Raw genomic sequence first — 26,399 nt, 5'->3', positions numbered from 1 at the left:
AGCCTCAACAAAGCATTGCCTGTGGTTCCAGGCACACAACAAGCAGAAATTGAAGTGGGGTGTTTGCACAATTGAGTTGCTAAGAAAGTTGGTTGGAAAGGCCTTGCTTCTGAGGCTTTTCCATGGCAGTTCCATGACCAAAATTTTACTTGAAATTGGACTGATGCTAGTCATGTTCTTTCATTTCTTTATTCTTTTCTGATAGCTTCTCCATATCATTGGTTGCTTCATTCATTCATTCATTCATTCATTCATTCATTCATTCATACATTCTTTCACTATTTTAAAAATCCTTACTGAGTACATATTTTCTGCAAATAGGATTCTTGAAAATTTGAGAGTGTGAAAGAAAGAAATGATTTTTATTGGAATCATAGAGCTTCCTGGGGTAGATGACTTAGATTTTGGTTTTATTTTCATTTTGTTTTCTGAAAACTGATTTGATGCTGATAATGACATAAATAAAAGTTTAAGAAAAAAAAATCTCTTTGGCACCAGTCTCCAATGTGACTGACTTTGACTTTGGTTTGTTACTCAAAATATCTTTACTAAGAAATGTCCAACAATTGGGTATTTGCTAGAGCAGCCCGCAGAGGCCAACTTAACTCTTAATGCACCTGTATTGAAAATCGTTCTAGAACATCTTTACCAAGAGGTAAATACATTTTGCTTCCCCTGTTTTTGGTTATGGAAGCTACAGGCACTCTAGTTGGGTTCCCCAGTTTTTAGATGGTGGCATTTCCAGTAATTCGGTGAGGTGGTGGCACGGGCTTCAGGGGTCCTGGCATGACGTCTGTGAAGGTAAACCTCACCTGCCTAGATAAGTTCCCCGGGACATTTTACTGTCACCTACAAGACTGCAGAGACTCCTGATAATTTGCCACATTGAAATTTGTGTTATGGGATGGTATAAAGTAGGTATCCTAACTTTATCTTTTCCAAAGGGATAACCTTGGCTTGACCAATATTTTTTTTAATCTTTCATTTTTTCTACACATCTGAAATGAACCTTTATGATACATGAAACATCTATAAATACAGTGTTTATTTTGATTACTATAACTTTATAGTTTTTTTAATCTACATTCAATCTCATTATTCTGCATCAAAATTTTCTTTGCTCTTCTTAGAAATGTTTTCTTTCAGATGAACTTAGAATAAGACTATTACTTCCCATTAAAAAAAGAAATCTTGTTAGGACTTGACTGAGAATTTTATTGAATTTAAAGATTAATGTCATGGAAAGAATTCACATCTTAAAATATTGTTTCTTATTGAGAAACAATGATTGTGTCTTTCCATTTATTTATGTCATCTGTCCTTCAAAAAAACTTCATAATTTTCTATCTTACATTTTTTTCTTACACATCTTTTCACTGTTTAATTACTAGGAATTTAATAGTTTTCTTTCATATTTTAAATGGTAGGGTTTTTATGATATCTTCTAGTTTGTTTTTGCAGACATATAAGGAAATTATTTATTTTGTTCTTTTACAAAAGTATCTCGTATAGCTTCCTTTCTGAAATTTTTTTTTTACTTATAAATTTTCATTTGATTTTATAATTTGCGTAGATATCATCTGAAATACTGAAAATTTTATTTACCCAATTTATTTTTTCTTTTCCTTGTCTGACTGACTGACCACAGTCACTTATAACATTGAATAATAATTATGGAGATCTTTAGGTAAGTTTTTATTTTCTCGTGACATTCTACTAAGTTTCATCATTAACTAGAATATTTATTCTAGGTATCTTGCTTTTTATCAGGAATGGAGGTTGAATTATATAAAATGATTATTCATCATCTATTAAAATGAATATATTATTTTTCTTATTTAAGCAATTCAGGAAATTACAGTGATAGGTTTTTCTAATGAACTGTAATTTTGTTGCTTAAATAAATCCTGCTTATATGTTATATTATTCTTTTATTATACTACAGAATATGCTTTGCTACTACTTTAGCATTTTTAACCACTAGTCTAATATGTGGGGTTAGTATGTGTGCATGTGTATGTGTGTGTGTGTAATTTTTTGTTATTGTTACCAGAGCTATGCTAATCTTGATACAAATAGGTTGTGCATTTCTAATGTTTTTCAATATTTGGTGGTAGTTATCACTCTATTTTATAGTGAAAGAATTAATATGTTAATGTATTAATAGTAGCTAACTCTTATATAGTGCTATCTACCAGATACTGTTTCATGTAATTTTATATAGGATAAGTCTTTTACAATTCATAATACCTCTTTGAAATATGTTCTGTTAACATCTTCATTTTACAGATTAGGAGACTAAGCAATAGGGAGTTCTGGTAACTTGCTTAAAGTCACACAGTAAGTGGCAAAGCCAGAATTAAAATTCAAGCAGTCTGGCTCTAGCATCACTTTTAATAACACCTAGCTATGTCATGATTAGAGTTTATGAACAAAATGTATGACCAAGTACATCAAGAATAACAAATGTTGCTCAATGGTTATTGTTGGCCCAATGTACCAAAGGGTCTCAAGTTCAACTCCTGGTTAAGGGCACATACCTGGGTTGCAGGCTTAATCCTCAGCCTGGTCAGGGCACATGTGGGAGGCAACCAATCGATGTGTCTCTCTCACATTGATTTTCTCTCTCTATCTCTCTCTCACACTTTCTTTCTCTCTCTCCCAGCCTCCCCCCCTCCTCCCCTCCTTTCCCCCCTCCCTTCCACTCTCTCTAAAAATCAATGGAAAAATATCCTCTGGTGAGGATTAATGACAACAACAAAAAAAAGAGAATAACAAATACGGTGTCCTGGCCAGTGTGGCTCAGTTGATTGGAGCATCGTCCCATAGACCAAAAGGTGACTGGTTTCAATTCCCAGTCAGGGCACATAGGTTGCGGGTTCAATATCCTGTTGTCGAGTGTGTGTGGGGAGGCAACTGATCGATGTTTGTCTATCACATCGATGTTTCTCTTTCTCTCTCCCTTCCTCTCTCTAAAATCAATTTTAAAAAATACTATATTTGTCAAACTCTGTGACATCAAGAATGTAATATCTATGTGTTAGGAAAGATATGAGCAATAAATATTTAAGAGCTAAGAAGCTGCACTTATTTTAACCTTGGCCTAGTTCTCTTTTGAGTAATTGTGTGGGCCGTACAGGTCTGAACTGAATGAAGAAACAAAGGAAATTAGATGCAGGCTCAAGAATTTCTTTTAATTCTCTTATACTACAGAACATAAATCAGATTGAAATGTAGGTAGACTGTATTGATGGTAAATGCTCTGTGTTCATCTTCCTTGTTTCCCAGTCTATCCTCGAGACTATTCCAGATATACCAGTTCATTCCAACGGATCGGCCAGCCCTGGACAGCCGGTTCAGAATTCCGTGAGTGGTGAGTGGCACAGCCTCCTGCTGAACTTAAGCTCTGTCTCCTCATTTTTGTTCTGGTGCTCCATAGAGGTAGCAGTGAATTCCTTAAAGGGAAATGTAGGTGTTATTCTCCCCATGTTGATTCTGTCACTCCAGCATGCACTCCTTCCACCTCCAAACACCCTGTTCAGTCCCACCAGACAAAAGTAATAAAGCCAAACTGGGAGCAGAATCTTTTCCTCCGTTGCTACCACCATATCATTTAGAAACCACTCACTTGGGTAGTGTCTTTGTTTTGGGGCCCCTTTCACAAGTAATCTGGATCTCTTAACAGTTGCAAATAAGCCGGAAGTAGGCCACTCTAATGATGCTTCCCCAACAGCAGCAACATTAGGTCTAGATGGACTTAATTTTAATATCATAATAATATATAGAAATATGCCATGTTTGGACTTCCTCTAGTTATCCTCAAGGCCTTTCATGAGACAAACATCCAAAATTGAAAACATCAATTAAATAGAAAATTTGTTTAGATGATGATTATAGACATTTATTCATATGGAAGTCTGAGAATACTACGTTACTGGGTCTGACACCTTTCCCTGAACGTAAACATTCTAACATGCTGATGGATTAACTTGTAAATAGTTTCTGCTTATTTTAAAGTAAGTGGCGTATTAAATATTCTATATCATTTTTTCTTAGATGATGATTATCGGGTAAAGAACATTCCACCTGAAGCTGAAGAGCTGTCCTTTGAAGTATCTTACTCAGAAATGGTTACAGAGGCTCCAAAAAGAAATAAATGTAAAAAGTCAGATTTTAAGAAAGAAGACTATGTTTTTACTGTAAGTAAAAGCTTTCATCATTATTCCACTAGCTGCCTGTGACTTCTACATGGCACAAACTAGAATTTTTAAAAACTTCATTGGGTGTGCACAGAGATAGGGAGAGGCCAAGCATCATAAACTCGGGGCGTTATTTGCTGTGCAGAGAAACCTGCCTGGCTGTTGCTGGCAGCCCTGGGGTGAGGAAGAGTTGTGAGGGTATGTGAGCTTGAATATTGTTGTAGAGATGAAATTTCCACCTGGCTGTGTGCTTTCATGTACTTTGTGTCCTTACTTATAGGTTAATGCAGATTCTAACAGTATACCTACTTGTGCCTCTAGACCCACATATCACATGGGAGCATTGCAAAAAGTCATAGTCATAACAACAAGACATGAAGCTTATAGGACAGACACTAAAAATTAATCAAAAAACAAAGTCAAGAATTTATAGTTTCATTATGGATGAGCAAGAAGTGCTCCATACTTCATTATCCTGAAAGCCTCCTTATATCTAGGATATTATATCCTGATAGCCCAATACAGGAACTATGTTACATTGATCTGCTTGCTATTCAATAAATGCATTTGAGAAGAGTTCATGATATGGAGCCCTGAATTTCTGTGCTGACAAGGGCAGGCAGCATGGTGAGCAGGGCTCAGGTAGTTCCAGAGCTAAAGGAGGGAGTCATCTAGAAACAGGTGGTCTGCCCCAGGAGGCCTGGATCTTTCCCAGACAAGCATCCCATGAAGGAGAGGAAGAAGCAAGCAGGGCAAGAACTGTAAGACTTGCTGAGTGCCTTCCAGGGGCTTGACATTGCACTAGGTATTCAGCTGTAAGCATTCCTGTGATTTGTCCCATTTTTCAGCTGAGGAAACTGAGGCCCAAAGAAACTAAGTAGCCCATATCTAGTAGATTGCAGAAACAGGATTTGAACCTATGTGTGTTAAACTCCCAAAACCCTCTTGGTCTCTAAGCAGCCTCTATGGTGAAGGGCACAGGGGCATTCTAGAGCAAGAGAGGGAGTCCAGTGGGACTCTGGTTTCGTGGGGAATCCCTCAGAATCTTTAGAGAGAGCTGCCCAAGGGAGGATGCTTGCCCCTAGTCCTCTCATCCAAGTGTGTGTCTCCGCCTGAAGTTTTGCACACCCAGGGTACAGGCCAGCCTCCCTCTCATGAGGAACTTTGCATAGGGTTTAAAATGCAATAATTGCTCAATAAGTGATTATGATTCTTGTCTATATTGTTGTTGTTATGTGTTGTTATATGGGACCTTGGTCTCAGAAAGAAGATAAAATAACTAAACATTTAATAGCGCAAGTTATACCCCAAAACACATCCTACATTTTGTTGTTTAACTTTTAAATACTTGGAGTTCCAATGAATAATTGGTGATTGATTGATTGAATGAATAAATGAATGAATTGGATGGATTTAAAACCCTAAGGAAGCTCTAATTTAAGGAACCCCTATGAAGACTGTGTACCTAAAGCTTTGTAATTTAAATAACTATGGTATTTTTCTACTTTAACTTTTTTCCCCAATACTAGGTTTTCTGAGAGAAAAGTATTTGTTATATACTATATATATATAATACTTATATAATTATATGTTAATTATGTATTTATTATTTAATACTTATATTTTATTATTATTTATATATAATTTTTATAGCAATACTTATATATTAATAAGAACAGCCTTTTGCTTTTTAAAGGTCTCATAGTCTTTACAATATTTCTGGATTGTTGAAGGGTTTTTTTTTTTGTTTTAGTATATTTTTCTTTCTAATATGGAAATAGAGAATATAACAATAATACTGTCTTCAAAGTGATAGTAGGATTATTTGGCACTTTCTTTGCGTTTTTCTCTTTTAAGACTATTTGGAATCACCTAAATTTTATTTTGAAGGTAAAATAACTACTCTTTCAGCAGCATGTGCGATCAGTTTCAATTTAGAAATTTCAGTATTTTAAACTATGCATAAGAGAACAGATGATGCCTGATTTAAGCACTGATAGTTCAAAATAAAAAATATATTGAAAGCTCTCCGGGGAGTACCTAGATGATGTGGCTGTATGCCTGTCTCACATGTGCCCATGGTGTGTACATTTCATGCGATGCCTGGGATGTTTGCTGTTGACCATCTAGGAGGGTCCTTAGAAGAAGGCAGTTTTTACGGTTGGGATGACGATGTTGTAGTATTTTCAGACCACTGTTTTGCTTCACATTTAGCATAGTAGTAACCTGCAGATGTTCTGAAAATTATATTCATCATCTTTTTATAATGCAGCATGCACCTCAGAGATGTTTTTTTTTTTTTTTTTTTGCAAATAGCATATATATTTAGAATGTCCAGGTAGCATTTGAGTGAAAGCACAGTAATTTTTCTTTGCAATAAAAAATAAATATCCTTAATATATATTTTAGAAATTTATTGTTCAGAAAACCAGATTTGGCTTAACCGAAGCAGGAGATCTGTCTGCTGAAGACATGAAGAAAATCCGCCACCTCTCTCTGATTGAATTGACAGCCTTTTTTGATGCCTTTGGAATTCCACTGAAGAGAAACAAAACAGAGAAAGTAAAAGGAAGAGGTAATTAAGAGGACCGGTTTCTTCTGATTTTAACGCTTTGGCACTTTGGAATAAGATAGTGTTTTTCTGATGCTTTTTTCTTTCTCAACTATTTTCCGATGAAGACAATGGGATTTTTGGAGTTCCACTTACAGCCCTGCTGGAGAATGACCGAAAGAAGGACCCTGCAGTGAAAGTGCCCCTTGTGTTACAAAAAGTGAGTGGAATATAGAGGAATGGGGATTGAGAGAGCCTCATGCTTGCTGTTTGCTAGTTGTAAACCTGCTGATGGATTTCCCTTTAGAGTTAAGGACATAAAACGAAGCCCTGTTAGGACTCAGGCCCAGCCCATTTTCAGTTTCCTTCCATGAAGCCCCAGCCAACCGACAAGTACTTGGACCAGTTTGCCTTGCAGTGAACTTCTGGAGCCTGTTGAGCATAAAGCATCAGGTGGTGGACACGGATGCTCTGTCACATGGCTTACTTTGGTTATATCTGGTTTATTCAGTATTTTAAAAAATATTATTTGTGTGTATGTATGTCTTTATGTGTATTTGATTATTCTGTCTGAGATAAAATATGACAATTATCAGCAATCTATTTACTGATCATACACGTATTTGCTGAACTGTATCATAGGTTGGGCATTTCAAAATATATATTTGTAATCATTTAGATGAATATTCCAAACAAAGCTTAATAAAATCTAAAAATCAGCTTGTTATGATAGTTTTTTAGGTATGACTGGGAAGATTTGATACAATTAGACAAAGAGGAATTTTGATTTTGGAAGTTTTAGAAGTGATATGATTTGAACTATCATATGCTAATATCTCCCTGTCATTGGTGAATGGCACATTTGCTTTTAAGTCATGTTTTTTTATACCCAACAATTTACACCAGTTTACCTAAGTATGCATTTATTTAACAGTGACATCCAGTGCCATAATTAAAATTCCAAGCCCTAAATATAAGTCTTATTGAATTTTAAATTGAGGTTTTATTAGTAAATGATATGTGAAAATATTGATTGAGGAAACATATGTTTGCATTATTCATAGTAATAATTCTCCATCTCTTCACTATCTTTCTAAATTTTGTTACCACTAATTAAAGTTGAACTACTCCTCAAATTGGGTGATTAGTTAGCTGCCAGTGGGAGCAGGGAGGATGGCCAGTGTGCATGGGGGCCATCTGTAGGGTGGCTCTCCTGCACGGGGCTGTGCCAGTGCCTTCCATATCTGGTCACATCTCCTCAACACTGAACAGCCAGAGGAGGTTGGTATCATCATGTCCCTTCTACTGATAAAGCAACTGAGGCAATAGTAGGGCAGGGTAATTTAACCGTGAACACAAGCTAGCAAGAGGTAGATGGGAAAAGGAGTTCAGTATATATCCAAGGCCACGGTCCATGGTGACGCTAAGATTTTTCTTTTCTTCCTGAATTAGAACCAGAATTATGTCCTTTGTCCTCTCTGTACACAACAGAGTTTTAAGAAAAATGCATAAAAATCTAAGACTGAGAATATTCAGTACATGAACTTATAGTATTATGTAAGTGCAGAAACCTAGCACAGGACATAGCAAATGAATGGTGAACAATAAATGCTAGTTAAACTAGGTCCGGATTTATATTGTATTAGCAACTCAACAAATGGCAGCTATTATTCCTACTGGTGTGAAGTGTTCCTCATGTAAGACAGTTTGAGGTATTACCTTTCCACTTCTATGGGAGAGTCTTTTCTTGTGGATGTGTTTCTTCCCCTTAAACATCTATTTCTCTCCACTACAAGTAAGAGCTTCCTTAGTTCCAGGCATTATGTCTTAAAAGAAAAATAGCAAGAGACTCTTGCGTGAAGTTGGGCAAGTATTCATCCTTACCATACCATTCACCCTCAGCCTTATTGTGAGGATTTAAATGAGCTGATAGATGTAAAGTACTGAGAATGGCACACAACTACACACAAGAAGTACACATTCACTGTTAATAGTTATGATGATGATACTGATTTTAACACCATCACCATGAGAGGTCATGAGAGCTATAACCCTTTATAATTTCTCCCTCCTTGGTTATATTTCTTGAGTTCCTATAATTCCTTAGCCAGAGTGGTTGTAACTAATGATAGTGAATTTAGAATATTTTCTTACTGGCCAATCTGCAGAAAGAGGTGTAATAATCAGACCTTAAAGCAGTGAAGTGCCAGCATATTTCAGTGGTGAAGAGCACAAGTTGAGAGTGTCAGTGCCATTTGATGGATAATCTTGGGAAAGATATAACAGCTCTAAGTCTCCATTTCCTCATTTGCAAATCAGAGGCTAATGTTGACCTCATAGGGTGACGGTGGAAACTTAACAAGGCATTCAAGTACCAGGCACATATGTAGGCTTGGTAATTTATCATTTGTTGTCATCAACAGTGTTATTTCAGATGTTTGCAGTCATATTGGAGGTATTTATTTTTGTCATGTATCATTGTTTTCTAGTTTTTTGAGAAGGTTGAGGAATCTGGTTTGGAATCTGAAGGAATTTTTCGACTTTCAGGATGTACTGCCAAAGTCAAGGTAACAACCATTATTTTTCTCTTCCTAGTTCGAGATCTAAGCTAGCTAGACCCAGGTCACACAAGCATCAGGTATCAAGTCCTTTGTTGTTTTGATCCGATCACTTGGCCTTACCTGGTTTCCCTCCTTACCTATGATTAGATGTTGTTTATAGTCCTAAGTTGTGTATTCTCTTAAATTAAAACAATTAAAACCAATAGCAGTGAAATGACACATCAGTTCACCATCAGCACTGCTGTTTGTCTTCAGTTTGGAAAGTTGAAATGTCCCATCACTGTTTTTGGTGTTGAACGCTTTAATTTGCTGTGTCCCTCTCACTCATGGAATTCATTAAGCCAATTATTACACGAGTCCTTATTTCCATTACCAGTTGCTTTAGATTGAGAAATATTCTTTGGCTCTCTTTTTAATGAACGTCCTTATAAGAATTTGTAGGAATGACCATAACCACTACAATACTCAGTAGTTCTAAAGCCCAATTCCACTTAAAGTAATGTTAATTTCTACATATAAAAACACCCGGGTGCCCAGCCGGTGTGGCTAAGTAGGTGAGCGTCGATCTATGAACCAGGAGGTCATGGTTCGATTCCTGGTCTGGGCACATGCCCAGGTTTTGCAGGCTCGATCCCCAGTGTGATACATGCAGGAGACAGCTGATCAGTGATTCTCTCTCATCATTGACGTTTCTGTCTCTCTCTCCCTCTCCCTGCCTCTCTGAAATCAATAAAAAAATATAAATAAATAAAAAATAAACGCACCCATGCAATGTGAGTCCTTTACTTCACTTTCTTACTTCTGTATGGTGCAAACTCTACCATTCAGTAAAGAAAAGAATCATTAGAAAAGAAAATCTTTTTTTCATAAATTTCCAGGAGGATATGCCACTTTATCTACTGGTGGGCATACACAATGAAAAATTCCTTCCCGCCTGCGGACCACTCTCTAGCTGGTGGACATAGAAACATGCGCAGTTTAAATGATGAGTCCCTCAGAAAAATGTTCAGGGAGCGGGAAAAGTGAACCCTATTCTGTTTAAAATGATTAAAAGGAAATGCATAAAGGCAGAAAAGCATCTCTTCATTTTTCTGTCAGAAGTTTCTGAGCTTTTATATAGAAATCTGAGATGTTTTTCTAAGTGGAAACTAGAAAATAGGCTGTGTCTGTTGGAAGCTCCAGAAAGCAGATGCTGGGATGAAGTGAGAAGAGCGTTATTGGGGTAGCGCTTCTGCAAGAAAAGGGGATGGAGGCAGGATTGGGCAGGCGGAGCCTCAGACCACAGTTCAGGTCTGACAGTTCCTTCTGTCCCATGAATCAGCCCTGCACTGAGCATATGGGCCAGGCCCTAGCCCCGACACCACACTCAATCACGGCTAGGGCTTTCTATGGAGAAGGGGCTGGGCAGACCAGAAAGTCCTAACAGCTGGGTAGTCAACTACCTGGATTTTTGTAGATTATCAGCAAGTTCTTTTCTGAAGGGAGATCAGAGAAGGGCACCATACTTTGTCAGTGGCAGAAGGGAGAAGGGCATTTGGGGGAGTTGTGACTTCCCTGCCAGTAGAGATTCCTAAATACTGGCACAAGTTCATGTGAAAGGCAGGGAAATCCCTAGTGGCTCCTTCAAGTATATACTTTCTAAATTGAATCTGCTTTCATCTCAGGTTCTCATAGGTATGGTGGTTATATACTGCTGAGCAAACATATCCTCAAGCCGAGGATGAAGGCCATCACTACTTTTAATTAAATCTTTGGTTATATTTGGCCAATCTTTTTTAAAAATATATTTTTATTTATTTCAGAGAGGAAGGGAGAGGGAGAGATAGAAACATCAACAATGAGAGAGAATCATTGATTGGCTGCCTCCTGTATGCCCCACACTGGGGATCGAGCTTGCAACCTCGGCATGTGCCCTAACCTGGAATCCAGCCATGACTTCCTGATTCATAGATTGACGCTCAACCACTGAGCCATGCTGGCCAGGCTGTTTGGCTAATCTTTGATTGGAAAATGCTTATCATTGGCTTATTAATTCCTTGAAAGTGTCTCATAGGCACATGCATCTCTGAATCACATTGGGTAGAAGTCCCTTTTCCCCCGTAATCAGTTTTATGTCATTTTAGCCTACTTATTCCACCTCTTATTAGTCCAAAAAATGGAATCCAGATGTTTCCATTGTTTGAGCTCCAGGAAATCCAATGTGAAAAAAATCTGGGCCAGTGAACAAAAACAGGGGAACATGCAGTTAGAAAGGCCTTGCAACCTGATATAGTAAAGGGGTCTTTATTTCTCTCCTCGTTCAAACTTTAAACTATTTTTTTTTGGTAATTTCATCTGTTAGACTATTTTTTTCTAGGAATATGCTTGAGGAAAGACCATTTCAAAAAACTACATTATAATTATCTTCTCATTGTGCCGAGAGGATGACACTAACACTGATGTCTCAGTTACACTCAGGCCCAGTCTTGTGCTTTTGAGGCCTGGTGTGGTGCTGAGGGAAGCTGCTGGCGTTACCCACTCAGGCCCACAGCTGCGGGGCCCATTCCTGCATTTAAGGCCTCAGATCATTTGGAGCCAATTTAATACTTTGGTGTTCTCAATAATCCCCTCCTCACCCCCCTCCAAATGACAGAAATTTGAGTCAAGCACTGGGGAAGAAGGAAAACTGTTTGATATGTGAGGTTTTCTTTTCTGAATTATTCTGGGGCTCCTCTAAATGTTTCATAATTAGTACCTGGCCTGCTGGTTTCCTTTCCTGCACTAGTTTTTTGAAGCTGAAGGCAGGTTCTTTGCACTGTTTTACTATCTCAGAAGTGGAAGCAGGTTGTCTATTTGCCAGAGATTTAAGGACGTGGTTCTAACCCTGGCGTGGTGCTCTCATTAACATTGGACAGAAAACATGATTCTCTAACCTCTAAACGCTCCCTGCCTTTGGCAAGGTCGAGTCAACACCTGATTTCTATGGCTTCACATTTAGGGCCACAGAAATACCAGCTCTGCTCCTATGCTCCATGGTTGGCTCTGCCTAAATCCAACAGAGGGCATTCTTTCTTGCTCTGTTTTGTTTGACACTGGCCAGCAGACAAAATGAAGCGATATTATTACCCAAATATCCACAACCACATATGCATGTGTTTCCCTTGGTGACAACACTAAGGGTTATAACAAAGAGAAGGGGACATAGCTAGCAGCTGGAATTTATTGAGCACTTACTGAGTCACAGGCCCTGCCTCCTGAGCTTTACATTGTACATCTGATTTCATCTCTTTGAGGTCACTTCAATATCCCTGTGAAACAGTGGGAACTAGTTAGGCACAGGCCATACAACTAGTTAGTTGTGGAATTGCGATAAAAACCTAAAGATTCAGGTTCTAGAGCCTGCTCTTGACACTAGAGCCATATTGCTTTTTAGGTGACAGGGATCACTGTTAGAATGATGGCCACATTAGTGCTCAGGTGGCTTCCTATGGCAGAGGTATGTAGGAAATGAATTTGAATTATTTTGCCCTTGCTGGTGCTTCCTGCCCACTTGAACAACATTTCCCCTTTGCTTTACAGCAGTGGTTCCAAACAATGGATGAAAAACATTTTTCTTCTCCTATATTTACTAGTAATTATCTGTTCATATTTTTTATTTCATCATGATTCAGAATTGGTATATTGTATGTTTCTAAGAATTTATTTCTTCTAGGTCGTACAATTTGATGGCATGTAATTGTTCATAGTAGTACCTTATGATCCTTTGTATTTCTGAGGTATCAGTTATAACCTCTCCTATTTCAATTCTGATTTTATTTGAGTTCTCTCTTTTTTTCTTGGTGAGTCTAGGTAAAGTCTTCTCAATTTTGTGTATTTTTACAAATAAAAAGTTTTTAGTTTCATTGATCTTCTCTATTGTCTTTTTAATCTCTATTTTATTTTATTTCTGCTCTAATATTCACTATTAACTTCCTTCTGATAACTTTGGACTTTTTTTTTTCTTTCTTTAGTTACTTGAAATGTAAAGTTAGGTTGTTTATTTGAGATTTTTTTGTTTGTTTTAAGAGGTAAGCATTTAATCACTATGAACTTCCCTCCTAAAACTGCTTTTGTTGCATCTTACAAAGTTTGGTATGTTAGAAATATAACATTTTTGTTTGCCTCAAGGTATTTTTTTATTTTTCCTTTGATTTCTGTTTTGATCCATTGGTTTTTCAGTAGCACATTATTTAATCTCCACATATTCATCAGTTTTCCAATAACTGATTTCCTTGCCTCTAGCCTGCTCTTCTTTTTGTTAATCCTCAATAATGATAGTTTAATTGATTTTTAAAGAGAATGGAAGGGAGGGAGGGAAGAGAGAAAGAGGGAGAGAGAGAGATGGGAGAAAGACCATCAATCGGTTGCCTTCTGTACAAGCCCCAACCAGAGCCAGGGAATGAACCCACAACCAAGGTCCGTACCCTTGACCAGGAATTGAACCCGAGATCCTTCAGTGTGTGGGCTGACACTCTAACCACTTAGTGTCGGCCAGGTTTAGCCTGCTCTTTAACTAGTGCCAAGCACCACATTCCTCCAAATCACTTTTGCATCGGGCTATAAGAAAAGATAAATGTTACCATGTCCTTCTCTTGGAGATGGTCCATGTTGCCTCATTGCCTGCAGAATGAAGTCTAGTCACCTCTGGTCTACTCCTCAGCCTCATCTTTCTCTTTATTCACCTCCTTGCTTGTGATGCACCAGCAACACTGAACTAATTGGAGTTCCCCAGACCCCCTGGCCCTCCTTGGATTTGTATCACTACTTGAGCAGTTCCTTCTGTCCACGACACCCTTCTATTTCCTGTTCTGGCAAGCTCCTTACTAGCCTTCGTGACTTTGTTCGAGCAGAGTTTGATTCTTTCATGAATTCATAGCATTCAATACGTGACCTTTCTTAGAGTTTTTAACACCCTAAGTTAGCATTATGAGTACATGAAATAGTTGTATCCACTGAACTACAAGATGCCTAAAGGCAAAGAATCTACCTCATGCATCCTCCTTTTCTTAGATCCCAGGCTACACTCTCTTTTATTCGGCAAGAGTTTTATATGTATGCTTCAGTGCTTTACTAAGTGAATTTATCAGCAGAGGTTGATTTATTAGCTATATATTGAGAGCTTCTCAAGGAAAATAAGAAAAATCTCTCGATGTCATCAAAAGGTGGCTTGAAATCATGTCTGTGTCTATTAAAGACGTGTCCTGCCAGGGCACCCATGTTTTGCAGGCTCTGGGAGCCACGAGGGCATTTATTTCTGGGGTGGTTAATGAGCTGCTCCTTGGGAGGAAAAAGTCTGATTTAAAAACCGACTCGGGCTGTGCATGTCTAAGACTGGCAGGATTAGGCTTCTCATAGGAATAAAGCAGGGATCTTAAAGAAATTGAGAGTTTTCAAAGTTACATTGTAAGTATCCTTTTTGGAACTGTTAGGGTCAACCAGGGAATTGACTTCACTATCTGCTATTAAGAGTAACATCTGTAGTTGAAGGAAGCAGGAGAAAGTGAGTTTGACTTTGAAAAAGAAACATGAAGAATTGGTGGCACTGATCAAGTGAATTGATAATGTAGAATGTGTCACCCAAGTAGAACTTAAGCAGGCTTAGTGTTTTGTTTCTTAAAGCATTTGCACAATGTTCCAAACCTTCTGAAGGATTGGACAAGCATGCACACATGTGGGAGACATATGTATGTCTTGGCTTAAAACTTTGCCATAACTGCTCCAGGAAGATGTCATTGGTTTGTAGGTTGAATGAGATCAGAGTTTCTTTATTCTGGATGTGAATTAACTGAGAGGCATACATTCATGATCTAATTTAGAAATTCTAGATGACCAGGATAGGAAAGAAATGGGGTCTTTGTCAAAATCTAACAATATAACTGCATTATCATGTAGGGATAGGTGGCATTCTGCCAAAACCACATAAATGAAATTATGACCTGAGGAAAAAATTCTTATATTTGTGTAGAATTAGCAAATGATTTCAAGATTAACATTGTTCAAAAAGGTTCTAGAAAACCATTTTAAAAAATTAATTCAGGGCCCTAACCGGTTTGGCTCAGTGGATTAGAGCGTCGGCCTGTAGACTGAAGGGTCCCAGGTTCGATTCCAGTCAAGGGCATGTACCTTGGTTGCGGGCACATCCCCAGTAGGGGGTGTGCAGGAGACAGCTGATCGATGTTTCTCTCTCATCGATGTTTCGAACTCTCTGTCCCTCTCCCTTCCTCTCTGTAAAAAATCAATAAAATATATTTAAAAAATTAATTCAGAAATGACTATTTCAGTTCTTTAATCATTTTGGGAAAAGTTAGGCTTTTTAATAGTTTGTGTGTGAACAGCTTTCAAAGTGGGGTGGAGGGCATCAGGTGGTAAAAGCTCATTAAATATTGACTGTTTTCCTTGATTTTCAGCAATACCGTGAAGAACTGGATGCCAAGTTTAATACTGACAAATTTAAATGGGACAAAATGTGCCATAGAGAAGCAGCAGTGATGTTGAAAGCCTTTTTCAGAGAATTACCCACTTCTCTCTTCCCTGTGGAATATATACCTGCCTTCATCACTCTAATGGAAAGTAGGTGGAAGATGTTAAGTGTGAATGGACTAAGATATAAGGTCAATAAAGTGACTTAGAGTAGAAGAAAGATACAAAATGAAATGTGATCCGAAGTGTGTATTTGCTCTTTCCTGGCAATGCTTGGTGAAATATTGTGTTTGATGGTAAGCAGTCGTCTCTTTACATAATTAGTCTGATAGATATGATTTAGAGAGTTTTCTAATCATTAAAAGGTAGAGGGGTTTGCAGAAGGAATATACTCGCGAGATTTAAATTCCTGCTCAACCAATTGTTAGCCATGCAGTGAACCTTTCTGGGCTTCATTAGTGTGCCTATAAATTGCAGTTGATAGTTATGTGTCAGCGTTGTTGTGGCTATTGAGTGAAAACACCTAGAATAGTGTCTGGTGTGTAATAGTTCTTTAAAAAATATAAGTCCTCTCTATTCTTTGAATCTAAAATCCTGCCCTGATAATGTAACACATAATACACGTTATACAGAATGTGTCTTTTCTTTGAAAATTATATCACAAAGTACTTCTGAAAATTACAAAGACACATAGATTAGGCCTTAAGTGAGTACTGTGGTAAAAGTATAGCAATGGAAAGTATGTGTCGTATTTGGCAATGAGGGAATGATTTGTCATGGCTTCAGCCTGAGGGTTGAATATTTCAGAGGGTGTGACGAGAGAAATTTAGAAAAGTAGAATGGAGCTAGATAGTGGGGCTTTCACTACTAATCTGAGGAATTCAGGGATCACAGACCTTAATATGTACAGTAAATCCTCACTTGTCATTGATAGATTCTGCAACTCTAAGTGAAACAATTATGAGGAAACCATAGGCTAATTGATGTAAACAAGAGTAAAGTTATGATGAAACAAGGTTGAATGCGATGATGTTATTCGAGGACTTACTGTACAAGGCTGTTAAAAAAGGGCTGTGGGCAGACTGAGAGGACACGCCCCAAGTAATGAGGCAGCCACTGCTCAGCTCTGCTCTGCTCTTCTGTCTGCAGCCAGTACACTTCATTTAAGGGAGAGAATCTGGAAAGTATCCTGAAAAGGTTCACAGAGGAGTCCATAGTTCTTTGTGTGATTTTGAAAGTGAAAAATACTACATTACAGCGAGTGATTTGAAACCAGCCAACCCCACAGGGAAGCCCAAAGGTCAGGGCTACTACCAGCAGGGAATACAGCCTTTTTGCCAGGTAGAGTAAACCTTAGTTGTAATGAGATTTTCTGAAATGAAGAATTATAGACGTGGGTACGTGTGTTCACTCTGCCCCTCTTCATACTCTGAAACATAGAGGATATAGAGTCACTTCCACTAGGGTAATTACTTTATATTTTCAAACTTGGAGCAAATATTGTCCATAAAATTAAAGGACTAATAGTTCATCAAGCAAACCTGAGATATTTGCATGAAAACGTTGATAGCTTACTAAGGAAATAATGACCTCAGGACAAAAGAGACTTAACTAGGATGCAGTAAATGAATTAAGTACCAAACCATTAAACACAAAAAAGAGTAGGGCCAGGTTTCCTAAATAAAATGAAAATGGATTATTTGCCAGTGTAGATTTTTAATCTTAACAGGAACTTTATAATTTATCTGAAATTGACGGAGATACAGTCTGCATCTATTTCTCCCCCATAGAAGTTTTTGGGGATTACATTGGAAGATTATAGACAGCCCTTAGCCTCCTGTGTACTTGTTAAAATAATGCTTTCTCTGTCCCTAAATACTTGTACTGAGATGTGCTCTTGATAGTCCTGTTATTCAGTCAAACTCATGTCAGCATGCATTAGCTGTTTTCAGAAATATCCTGCACCTGTGTCATTTTTGTTTACAAATTTGACATACATTTCTAGAAATCCACATGGGGATTGTGCTGAGAAAATATGACACAATCCCCTAAATACTCCTTCCAGCTGTTCCTTCATTATGTGGTTATTTGTATTTGTCATCTACCCCTAACTTGGGTGCACACAACCTCTTGTAGCAAGTACCTGGTCACAGGAGTGTTGCCAGTATTGTGAAGCTAAGTGACTAGAAGCAGCTGACTGCCTTTCATCCATTGACTATCATAGATAGATTTTTCATCAACTTGAGAACTCCCCAGGGATTCTAGAACATAATGCTTCCTGCCAGGAACTCCCCACTAAGAGGCCATTTTGAGGAGAATACAGAGAGACAAAGCAAAAGCTGGCTGCTGTAGTAAACTCCACATTTTTTCAGCACAGCTGGTTGTAGATTAACCAGTTGTGGATGGAATTGCTAAAATCCCTTCCCTGCAACGGGAAGAGTTGGCACTGAGAACAAAAGCATAAATGCCAAACGTCTAGCGCCATCTTCTGTCATTGTCAAGGAATAAAATATCAACAATCTCCAGAGATCCAAATAGAATCACCTTCCCTAAATGTCCATTTAAGATCTAGAATACGTGTCGTTAATCAGAACAAGAGAAAACACACATAGAGGTAATGACTTAGAGGCACACTGATGTGAACACTCTACACATATTAACTTATTTAATCTTTCTTTTTTAATGCCGGGCATTCTGTTTACAGAAGCTACCTTGTTTAAAGTTTTAAGTTATCATCTTTGCTGATAATATGCCTTAGAAATGGCTCATGATTGAAGCTTTGTTGGATTCCCCAGAAGCAGCATCTCATAGTGTGTATGGAACATTTATTAGGGTGTACACATGGGTTCCACACTTCTGAAAGGGAAGGGTAAGGAAGCAGAATTGGGCAGAGGATAAGGCTGGGCAGTGGTGCAGTCTCAGCCAAGCCCTCATGCAACCCTCTGGAGAGCTCTGAAGGTGGGTGGCCTTTCAGAATGGTTTCTCAGTGCAGGGAGAAAGGTGGGTATTTTTATTCTGAATCAGGCTGTGAGTGGATATAGACTGAACCTCAGAAGACAGCATGACCTTAGGCAAAACAGCCTGGGAGAGCCATTTCTAGGAAGAGCTGCCAGCTGAGGGGTTAGATCCTTCAGTCCTGAAGCGGGGATGCAGGCCGGCATCATGTTCCCTGTCCCACTATAGGCGTGATGTGAAAACAAAGAGACTTTCTAAGTTCCTGAGACACCCCCACATGAAGAAGAAACAAATGAATTTTTAGAGGCAGTCCAACATACGAAGGAAATCTTCGTTATGAAATAAAGCCCACATTTATTTTTTCTTTATTTCTTTTTTTAATTTAATTCTTTATTGTTTAAAGTATTACATATGTCTCCCCTCCCCCCCATTGATCTCTCCCTGGCCGCTCCCACCCCCAGCACATGCCCTCACTCCCCTACTGTCTGTGTCCATTGGTTATACTTGTATGCATTCAAACATAAAACCCACATTTCTTAAGCTAAAGGGATTACTCTATCCATAAACCACTATGCACAAGAGTACCTGTTATTGATCTTGTTGCTCTTGATGTTAACAGGTTTCCTCTCTGATTTTATGAATCCATACTTTAATAAGAGGTACTAATTCATATGTAACAATCTGTCCCTACATTAAATAGAAGATATCTCAGCACTGTCTCTTACACAGCAATGGATGCAGCACCAAAGTGAATGTCCAATACTTTAGTCCACATACTACATAAAGCACACACAATGGCAAAGGCAAATTGGTCCAAACTTTTCAAAATTATTGGTGGCAAAAAATCCCCTGAGAGACTCAACAGGTGACAAAATCTTGCCATTTCTGTAATTATCACAACCCAGGAAAAACTATAAAGGATAGAGCATGGATCACAATCCCACTTCAAGTATAATTTAAGCGTTTATAACTGGATTTTATGTAATTGCCCAAATCACAAAGCCTTAAGTAGGTTTCAGTAATGTTTGGGGGTTTTTCCCAAAGCTGTCCTCTGTATCTATGAATTTGTTTTTTTTAAAAGATGTTGTTTTTTGGAGGGTATTTTTTAGCTTTAGAGTCCACAGATAAGGGAGATCGAATGCTATTAGACTTTCTCTGTCTGACTTATTTCACTTAGCACAATGCCCTCAAGGTCCATCCATGTTATTGCAAATGGCAAGATTTCATTTTTTATGACTGAATAATATCCTGTGTGTGTGTGTGTGTGTGTGTGTGTGTGTGTGTACTAGTATGTGTATCACATTCTCTTTTTCCATTTATCTATAACTAAAGGCCCAGTGCACAAAAATTTGTGCACTTGGGGGGCCCTTCAGCCCAGCCTATGCCCTCTTGCAGTCTTGGACCTCTTAGAGGATGTCCACCTGCTGGCTTAGGCCCACTCCCTGGGGGATCGGGCCAAAGCTGGCAGTCAGACATCCCTCTGACAGCCCAGCAGCCCTTGGGGGATGTCCACTTGCCAGCGGGGAGCAGGCCTAAGCTTCAGTCGGACATCCTTAGCAGTGCTGAGGAGGTGGGAGAGGCTCCCACCACCACCACTGTACTGGCAGCCATCAGCCTGGCTTGTGGCTGAGCAGAGCTCCCCTTGTGGGAGTGCAATGACTACCAGGGGACAGCTTCTGTATTGAGCGTCTGCCCCCTGGTGGTCAGTGTGTGTCATAGTGACCAGTCATTCCCAGTCGTTCTGCTATTAGGGTCAGTTTGCATTATTACCCTTTTATTATATAAGATAGAGGCCTGGTGCATGGGTGGGGGCCAGTGGTTTGCCCTGAAGGGTGTCCCGGATCAGGGTGGGGGTCCCGCTGGGGTGCCTGGCCAGCCTGGGTGAGGGGCTGATGGGTGTTTGCAGCTGGTCACACCCCCTTCAGGGTGGGGGTCACCACTGGGGTGCTTGGCCAGCCTGGGTGAGAGGCTGATGGCTGTTTTCAGGCCGACTGAAGCTCCCAACTGCTCCTTTTTTTCTTTTTTTTTAATTCTGGGCCAGCTTTAGCTCTGGCCCCAGCTCTGAGGCCTCTGCTGCTGAAAGCAGGTATCTGGTTTGTTTGGGTTCTATAATCGAAACAATGTATAACTCCAGCTCTGAGATCCCAGCTCACTGAAAGCAGGTTTCTGGGGTTTTGTTTAGCTTCTATATTTGTAACATAGTTCTTAGAGTTGCAGCTCAGAGGCCTGCAGCGCCAGGCAGGGAAGGTTGGAGTCCTCCGTCACTGAAGCAAGCAAGCCTCATGTTAGTGTCAAGCTGCCTGGCTGCTGGCCGCCATCTTGGCTGGCAGTTAATTTGCATATCGCCCTGATTAGCCAATGGGAAGGGTAGCAGTCGTACGCTAATTACCATGTTTCTCTTTTATTAGCTAGGATTGGACACTTGGGTTGTTTCCATATTCTGACTAATGTGAATAATGCTGCAGTGAACACTGGGATGCATATGTCTTTTCCAGTTAGTGTTTTCATTTTCTTAGGATAAATACCCAGAAGTGAATTGTTGGATCATATGACAAATTTGTTTTAATTTTTTGAGGCACCTCCATACTATTTTCCATAGTGGCTGTACCAATTTACATTCCCACCAACTGTACACAAGGGTTCCCTTTTCTCCATATCCCTGCCAACACCTGTTATTGTCTTTTTTATAATAGCCATTCTAACAGGTGTGAGGTAATATTTCAGTGTGGTTTGATTTGCATTTCACTGATGATTAATCATGGTGAGCATCTTTTCTTGTACTTGTTGGCCACCTATATGTCTTTGGAAAAATGACTGCTCTTCTGCCCATTTTTAAATCACATTGTTTGGGGGTTTTTGCTATTAAGTTGTATTAGTTCTTTATGTTTTGGATATTTGCCCCTTAATATATAATGATTCACAGATGTAATGATTTGCAAATGTTTCTGACATTCAGCAGGTTGCCTTTTCATTTTGTGGATGGTATCCTTTCCTGTATAAATGCTGTTGAGTTTGATATAGTCCTACTTGTTAATTTTTCTTTCTGCTGCTTTTGCTTTTGGTGTCAGATTCAGAAATTCATCACCGAGACCTATGTCGAGGACCCACTGCCAATGCTTTCTTCTAGGAGTTTTATGGTTCCAGGTCTTTCGTATAAGTCTTTACTCCATTTTGAGTTTTAAGTCATTTAACTTTTATAACAGCCAGCGAGGGAGGTGTAAAGACTACTTCCATTTTGCAAATGATAAACTAGAAGCAACAAGGGGTTAAATAACCTGCCCAAGGTCCCTTAGTGACTAAGCAGTACCTGCAGGATTGGAAGCTGCTTATATGGCCCATGTTCCTAATAATTATATTTTGCTTCTTCTTTATGTGGAAACAAGATTTATTTTCTCTTGAATTGAACTTCAAGCTTTCTGTTTATAGCATAAAAGTAAAGTAAAGCCTATGAAAGCACTTTGAAATGGGAAATGTTATATAAATCCAGAATTATTTTGAGGATCTTGGCCACCTGCCTCTACAATGGCATCACGGGGTGTGAGAGGGAAGCTGATAGACTGTCCACATGATCAAATTTAATTGTTGGGCACAAAAACTGAGTCCTTACCACCGAGAGCTGTCAGGAGCCCTCCTCTGCCACCAGACGTAGCGAGGAATGCTGTCAGAATACATCAGTGGTGTTCCAAATAAGTGGTTATTTCTGTTTTCTTGTTAGGAGGGCCTCACATCAGAGTACAGTTTCAAGCCTTACACCTCATGGTCATGGCACTGCCTGATGCCAACAGGGACACAGCTCAGGTATGTTGTATTGACCTCATGTTTTATCATTGGCTCTTGTTGGTCAGAGGCAATGGCTCAGATGGAAAAGTGAAAAACAAGCTGAACAGGCTGTAAACCTGTTCCCTTCCATGCTCCCGTTGCTCTTCTCTGGAGAAAGACAAGAAAGAATGTAAATCTTGGAGTCTTCCTTGAACATTTCAGTGTCATTCATTCAATCTGTTAGATAGTGAATGTCTACCATGTGCCAGGCCCTGGGCGAGGGTTAGGATTAGGAAAAGCAAACATGGAAGACTTAAGTAGAATCATGTCAGAAATAAACAAGAATATTATGTAAGTTGTAAAATATAAAACTCTATGATTGCTGGTCCTCAGCTGTCCACCTCAGTCTAGTGGCAAAAGATCTGAGGAGTGTACTTGGGGAGGAATTTTAAAATCAGTGATTTAATTTTTTTAAATATTCGTGCCTTAACATTTCCAAATTCAATTTAAAGAATTCTACAATCTCTGAATTTTAGAGGTTACAAGCTAGGAACTTGTCATTGTATGGATTAGGAAAATTAAACTCAGAAAAGTGATTTCTCCATTAACATATGATGGAACATTTGATAGAATCCTGTTCCATAGTTCTTCATCCCAAATATCCCTCCCTTCATTACAAATTCATTCTGTTGCTGTATGATGGTAAAAAATCAAAGTTTCTCTTGCTATTTTGATAGTGATTCTGCATACGATAGGGCATTTGTTATAAGTATGATAGGTGTTGAGAGTCTTTGAAATGAGGTTAGATGAGTTAGAAAGAGCTAGTAATTTTGAGGCCAGTAAAAATAATGCTAAAAACAAATATGATTCTTTTTAAAAAATATATTATTGATTTTTTTACAAAGAGGGATAGAGAGTTAGAAACATCGACCAGCTGCCTCCTGCGAAACCAAGATACATGCCCTTGACTGGAATCGAACCTGGGACCCTTCAGTCCGCAGGCTGACCCTCTATCCACTGAGCCAAACCGGTCAGGGCTAAATATGATTCTTAATGCTGCCTCTTATCAGACATTTTAATTTAATGAGGACCCTTCCTCCCACATAGTGAAAATACCTATGTTAATTATATGTTAATTATATTCTCAATCCAAAGGTGGGTGTTGACTATGACATAAGAACCTTTCTCTAATACAATTTGGTAATTTTTCAAAAGCTGGAATTTATTAGTTTTTTACTTTGTCTAAGCAATGATATTTTATCCAAAAAAAAATGCATCAGCTATCAGATATCTCAGTCAAAATACTATCTATCCTTTCATATAATTGAGGACGTAGTAATTATCAGGAAATTTATTACATTTCTAACAGAAGATCTTCAAAAAACATTATGGAACTTGTGAAGAATCAATCTCTCTCTCTCTCCCTCTCTCTCTGCCTCCGTCCCTCCTCCCCTCTTCTCCCCATCCTTTCCTCTCTCCCATTCTAAATTGTGACTGGAACTAGATTGACATTGGTGTGGTGTACGTAGAAATCAAGAGCTCTAGCTCAAGAATCAGATGTCTTCAGTTCAAATCCTGGCTTTGCTACTTAATGAACTGATGCTTGACAAGGCTATCAATTCTTCTCCACCTTAGTTTCTCATCTATAAAACTATATTAATATTGGTACCTACCACATAAGATTTTGAAATATGATAAAATCAGTGGATATATATAAAGTACTGAGAATAATGCCTGGCTCATAATAAACCCTCAGATAAACGTTAACTATTATTATTCTTATGTGCTGTCCATTTTCTCATTACAAATACTATAGCAGAATTCAAACTTGAGAAACTAAAATGCATCTCCCTTCAGGATTTCAGTCCTCTTGGTGAATTTCAGAAGGTCTGATAAACATTTATACTTCGTTGGCTTAGCCAAACTGTTATTAAGCTTTCTCAAAGCTTTAAAAAAAAAAATTTTAAAACAGCTGCATGTAAGCATTTCCCTTTGGGCTACTGAAGATTCCAAAATTGAAAAACAATGGAAAAATGATATCCACTAAGTAAAATTTAAATTTTTTTTCAATTGTGTTTACATTTGGCCTGAGGAATGAGATACTCACTTTTTTAAAAAAATGAATTTTCCTTTCCCAAGAAAACAGTAGTTTTTAACAGTGAGGCTTTAAATTAAGAGTTGTTTTTTTAATTACTTTTCTTCAAAATGAAATTACATTACATGTTATTTATCTTTTTTTGAGATACAGTATTTTCTAGTCCTAGTTTACTATTTAATTTTAGTATTTGTCAAAAGGATAAAAGAAAAGAAAATGCAAACTATTATTTATAGAGATTCCACTATAATAAACTCCATAAAAACTATTCACATTTCTCATCAGCACTTTTAAGCAAGTAAAGGGGAGCATGACATTGAGCCATTCTGTACTTCTGAGAATAATCTGACAGTTTTCCCGAGGCACAGCAAATGGGTGCAGAAATGGATGAAGATGATCATTGGTGCCTTTTGATAATTTACATTAGTGTGACATGATGCTGTATCTTCTCAGGCCCTCATGACATTCTTCAATAAAGTGATTGCCAATGAATCAAAGAACCGAATGAGCATATGGAACATTTCTACCATAATGGCACCAAACCTTTTCTTCAGCAGAAGCAAGCATTCTGACTATGAAGAATTACGCTTAGCAAACACTGCAGCCCACATCATCCGCCTAATGCTTAACTACCAGAAAATTCTGTGGAAGGTGAGTAGTAGTGTGATAACCTTAATGTTCTCCTTTCGAGTCTACCAGCACCCAGGAAACAATGGCTCCATGAGGAAGCAATGCCCTTAGTCACAGGGAAGAAATATGAGGATATAATCCCAGGTTACCTGTAGCATCGTTATGCATTCTTTGAGGGCTGCTCCTGAACTTGGCTTCTCTTTTTAAATATGAATTCTAATAGTTTTTTCTAGTTTTTACAAGGACAAATGCCACAGTGTACTGAATGGCTATGAATTACCGTATCTGAAGATAGAATCTACTGGGAAGGTTTAATTCAAGTGTTTTCCTTCAGGTCAAGCTATTTTTCTTCTCCAGGTCCCATCTTTCTTAATCAATCAAGTCCGAAGAATGAATGAAGCCACCATGTTGTTAAAGAAGCAGCTCCCAAGTGTCAAAAAATTGCTAAGGAGGAAGACCATAGAACGAGAGGTAATATAAACACGGATGCAAATGTTACAACCCAGGTTTTTATTTCTCAGGGTGAGGCACAAAGTAGCTTGTCAGTTAGAACCAGAAATTTTATATTCTCACCAAATGCCAGTCTTGTGACTATAAACTTTGTGGAAATTGTGTCCATGGCAGAATACTGTGATCTTTTCGTTTTGCTATGCATTTTGGTTGACGTTTTTTGAAATATCTTTCTCATGCTTACTGTTTTATTCTGTCAAGTACTTTAGGCTAAAATGGTTCTCACAAAAACTGAAAGTTGATGTTTTAGTCCCTATGAATTAGATTTAAGAATTTAAAATATCTATTACATAGAGAAGGAAACTTCTTTAGTGATTGAATTCTGAAAGAATATCTTAGCCTCAGGTTGTTTTGTGTAAATTCATTGCATTCTGAAGAATATTTGCATTAGCACAGTTTGTATAGAGGCGAATAATGGAAAGAGGTGCAAAATATCCTCACACTAGGATATTTTTCCATTGTTTTCAGACAGAGTGGAAGGGAGGGAGGCGGGGAAAGCGGGGAGAGAGAGAAAGAAAAACATCAATGTGAGAGAGACACATAGATTGGTTGCCTCCCGCAGGTGCCCTGACCAACCCAGCAGGGCTAGGGATCCAACCCACACTCGAGGCACATGCCCTTGACCAGGAATGCAACCCCAACTCTTTGGACTGCAGGCCAGTGCTCTAATCGCTGAGCCAAGCCGGTGAGGGCTAGAAGAA

General features: G+C 38.5%; 1 protein-coding gene across 5 annotated transcripts in view; it reads left to right on the top strand.

Annotated features, from left to right (window-relative positions):
- The window catches only part of ARHGAP28 (Rho GTPase activating protein 28), a 134,939-nt gene that overhangs the window by 94,525 nt on the left and 14,015 nt on the right, over positions 1-26,399 (top strand). For 4 of the 5 annotated variants that reach the window (XM_036323370.1, XM_036323368.1, XM_036323371.1 and 1 more), the window contains 9 exons: positions 3,289-3,373; positions 4,057-4,199; positions 6,609-6,774; positions 6,879-6,970; positions 9,240-9,317; positions 15,737-15,899; positions 22,420-22,502; positions 25,012-25,209; positions 25,546-25,659. In XM_036323370.1, the coding sequence (XP_036179263.1) occupies positions 3,289-3,373; positions 4,057-4,199; positions 6,609-6,774; positions 6,879-6,970; positions 9,240-9,317; positions 15,737-15,899; positions 22,420-22,502; positions 25,012-25,209; positions 25,546-25,659 (1,122 nt within the window). The remainder of the gene's footprint in view (positions 1-3,288; positions 3,374-4,056; positions 4,200-6,608; positions 6,775-6,878; positions 6,971-9,239; positions 9,318-15,736; positions 15,900-22,419; positions 22,503-25,011; positions 25,210-25,545; positions 25,660-26,399) is intronic. The other variant, XM_036323369.1, reaches the window with a different exon arrangement.

The sequence above is a fragment of the Myotis myotis genome, unplaced genomic scaffold (genome assembly GCF_014108235.1).
Source record: "Myotis myotis isolate mMyoMyo1 unplaced genomic scaffold, mMyoMyo1.p scaffold_m19_p_9, whole genome shotgun sequence".
Taxonomy (NCBI): domain Eukaryota; kingdom Metazoa; phylum Chordata; class Mammalia; order Chiroptera; family Vespertilionidae; genus Myotis; species Myotis myotis.
This window is presented reverse-complemented; position numbering and strand designations above follow the sequence as displayed.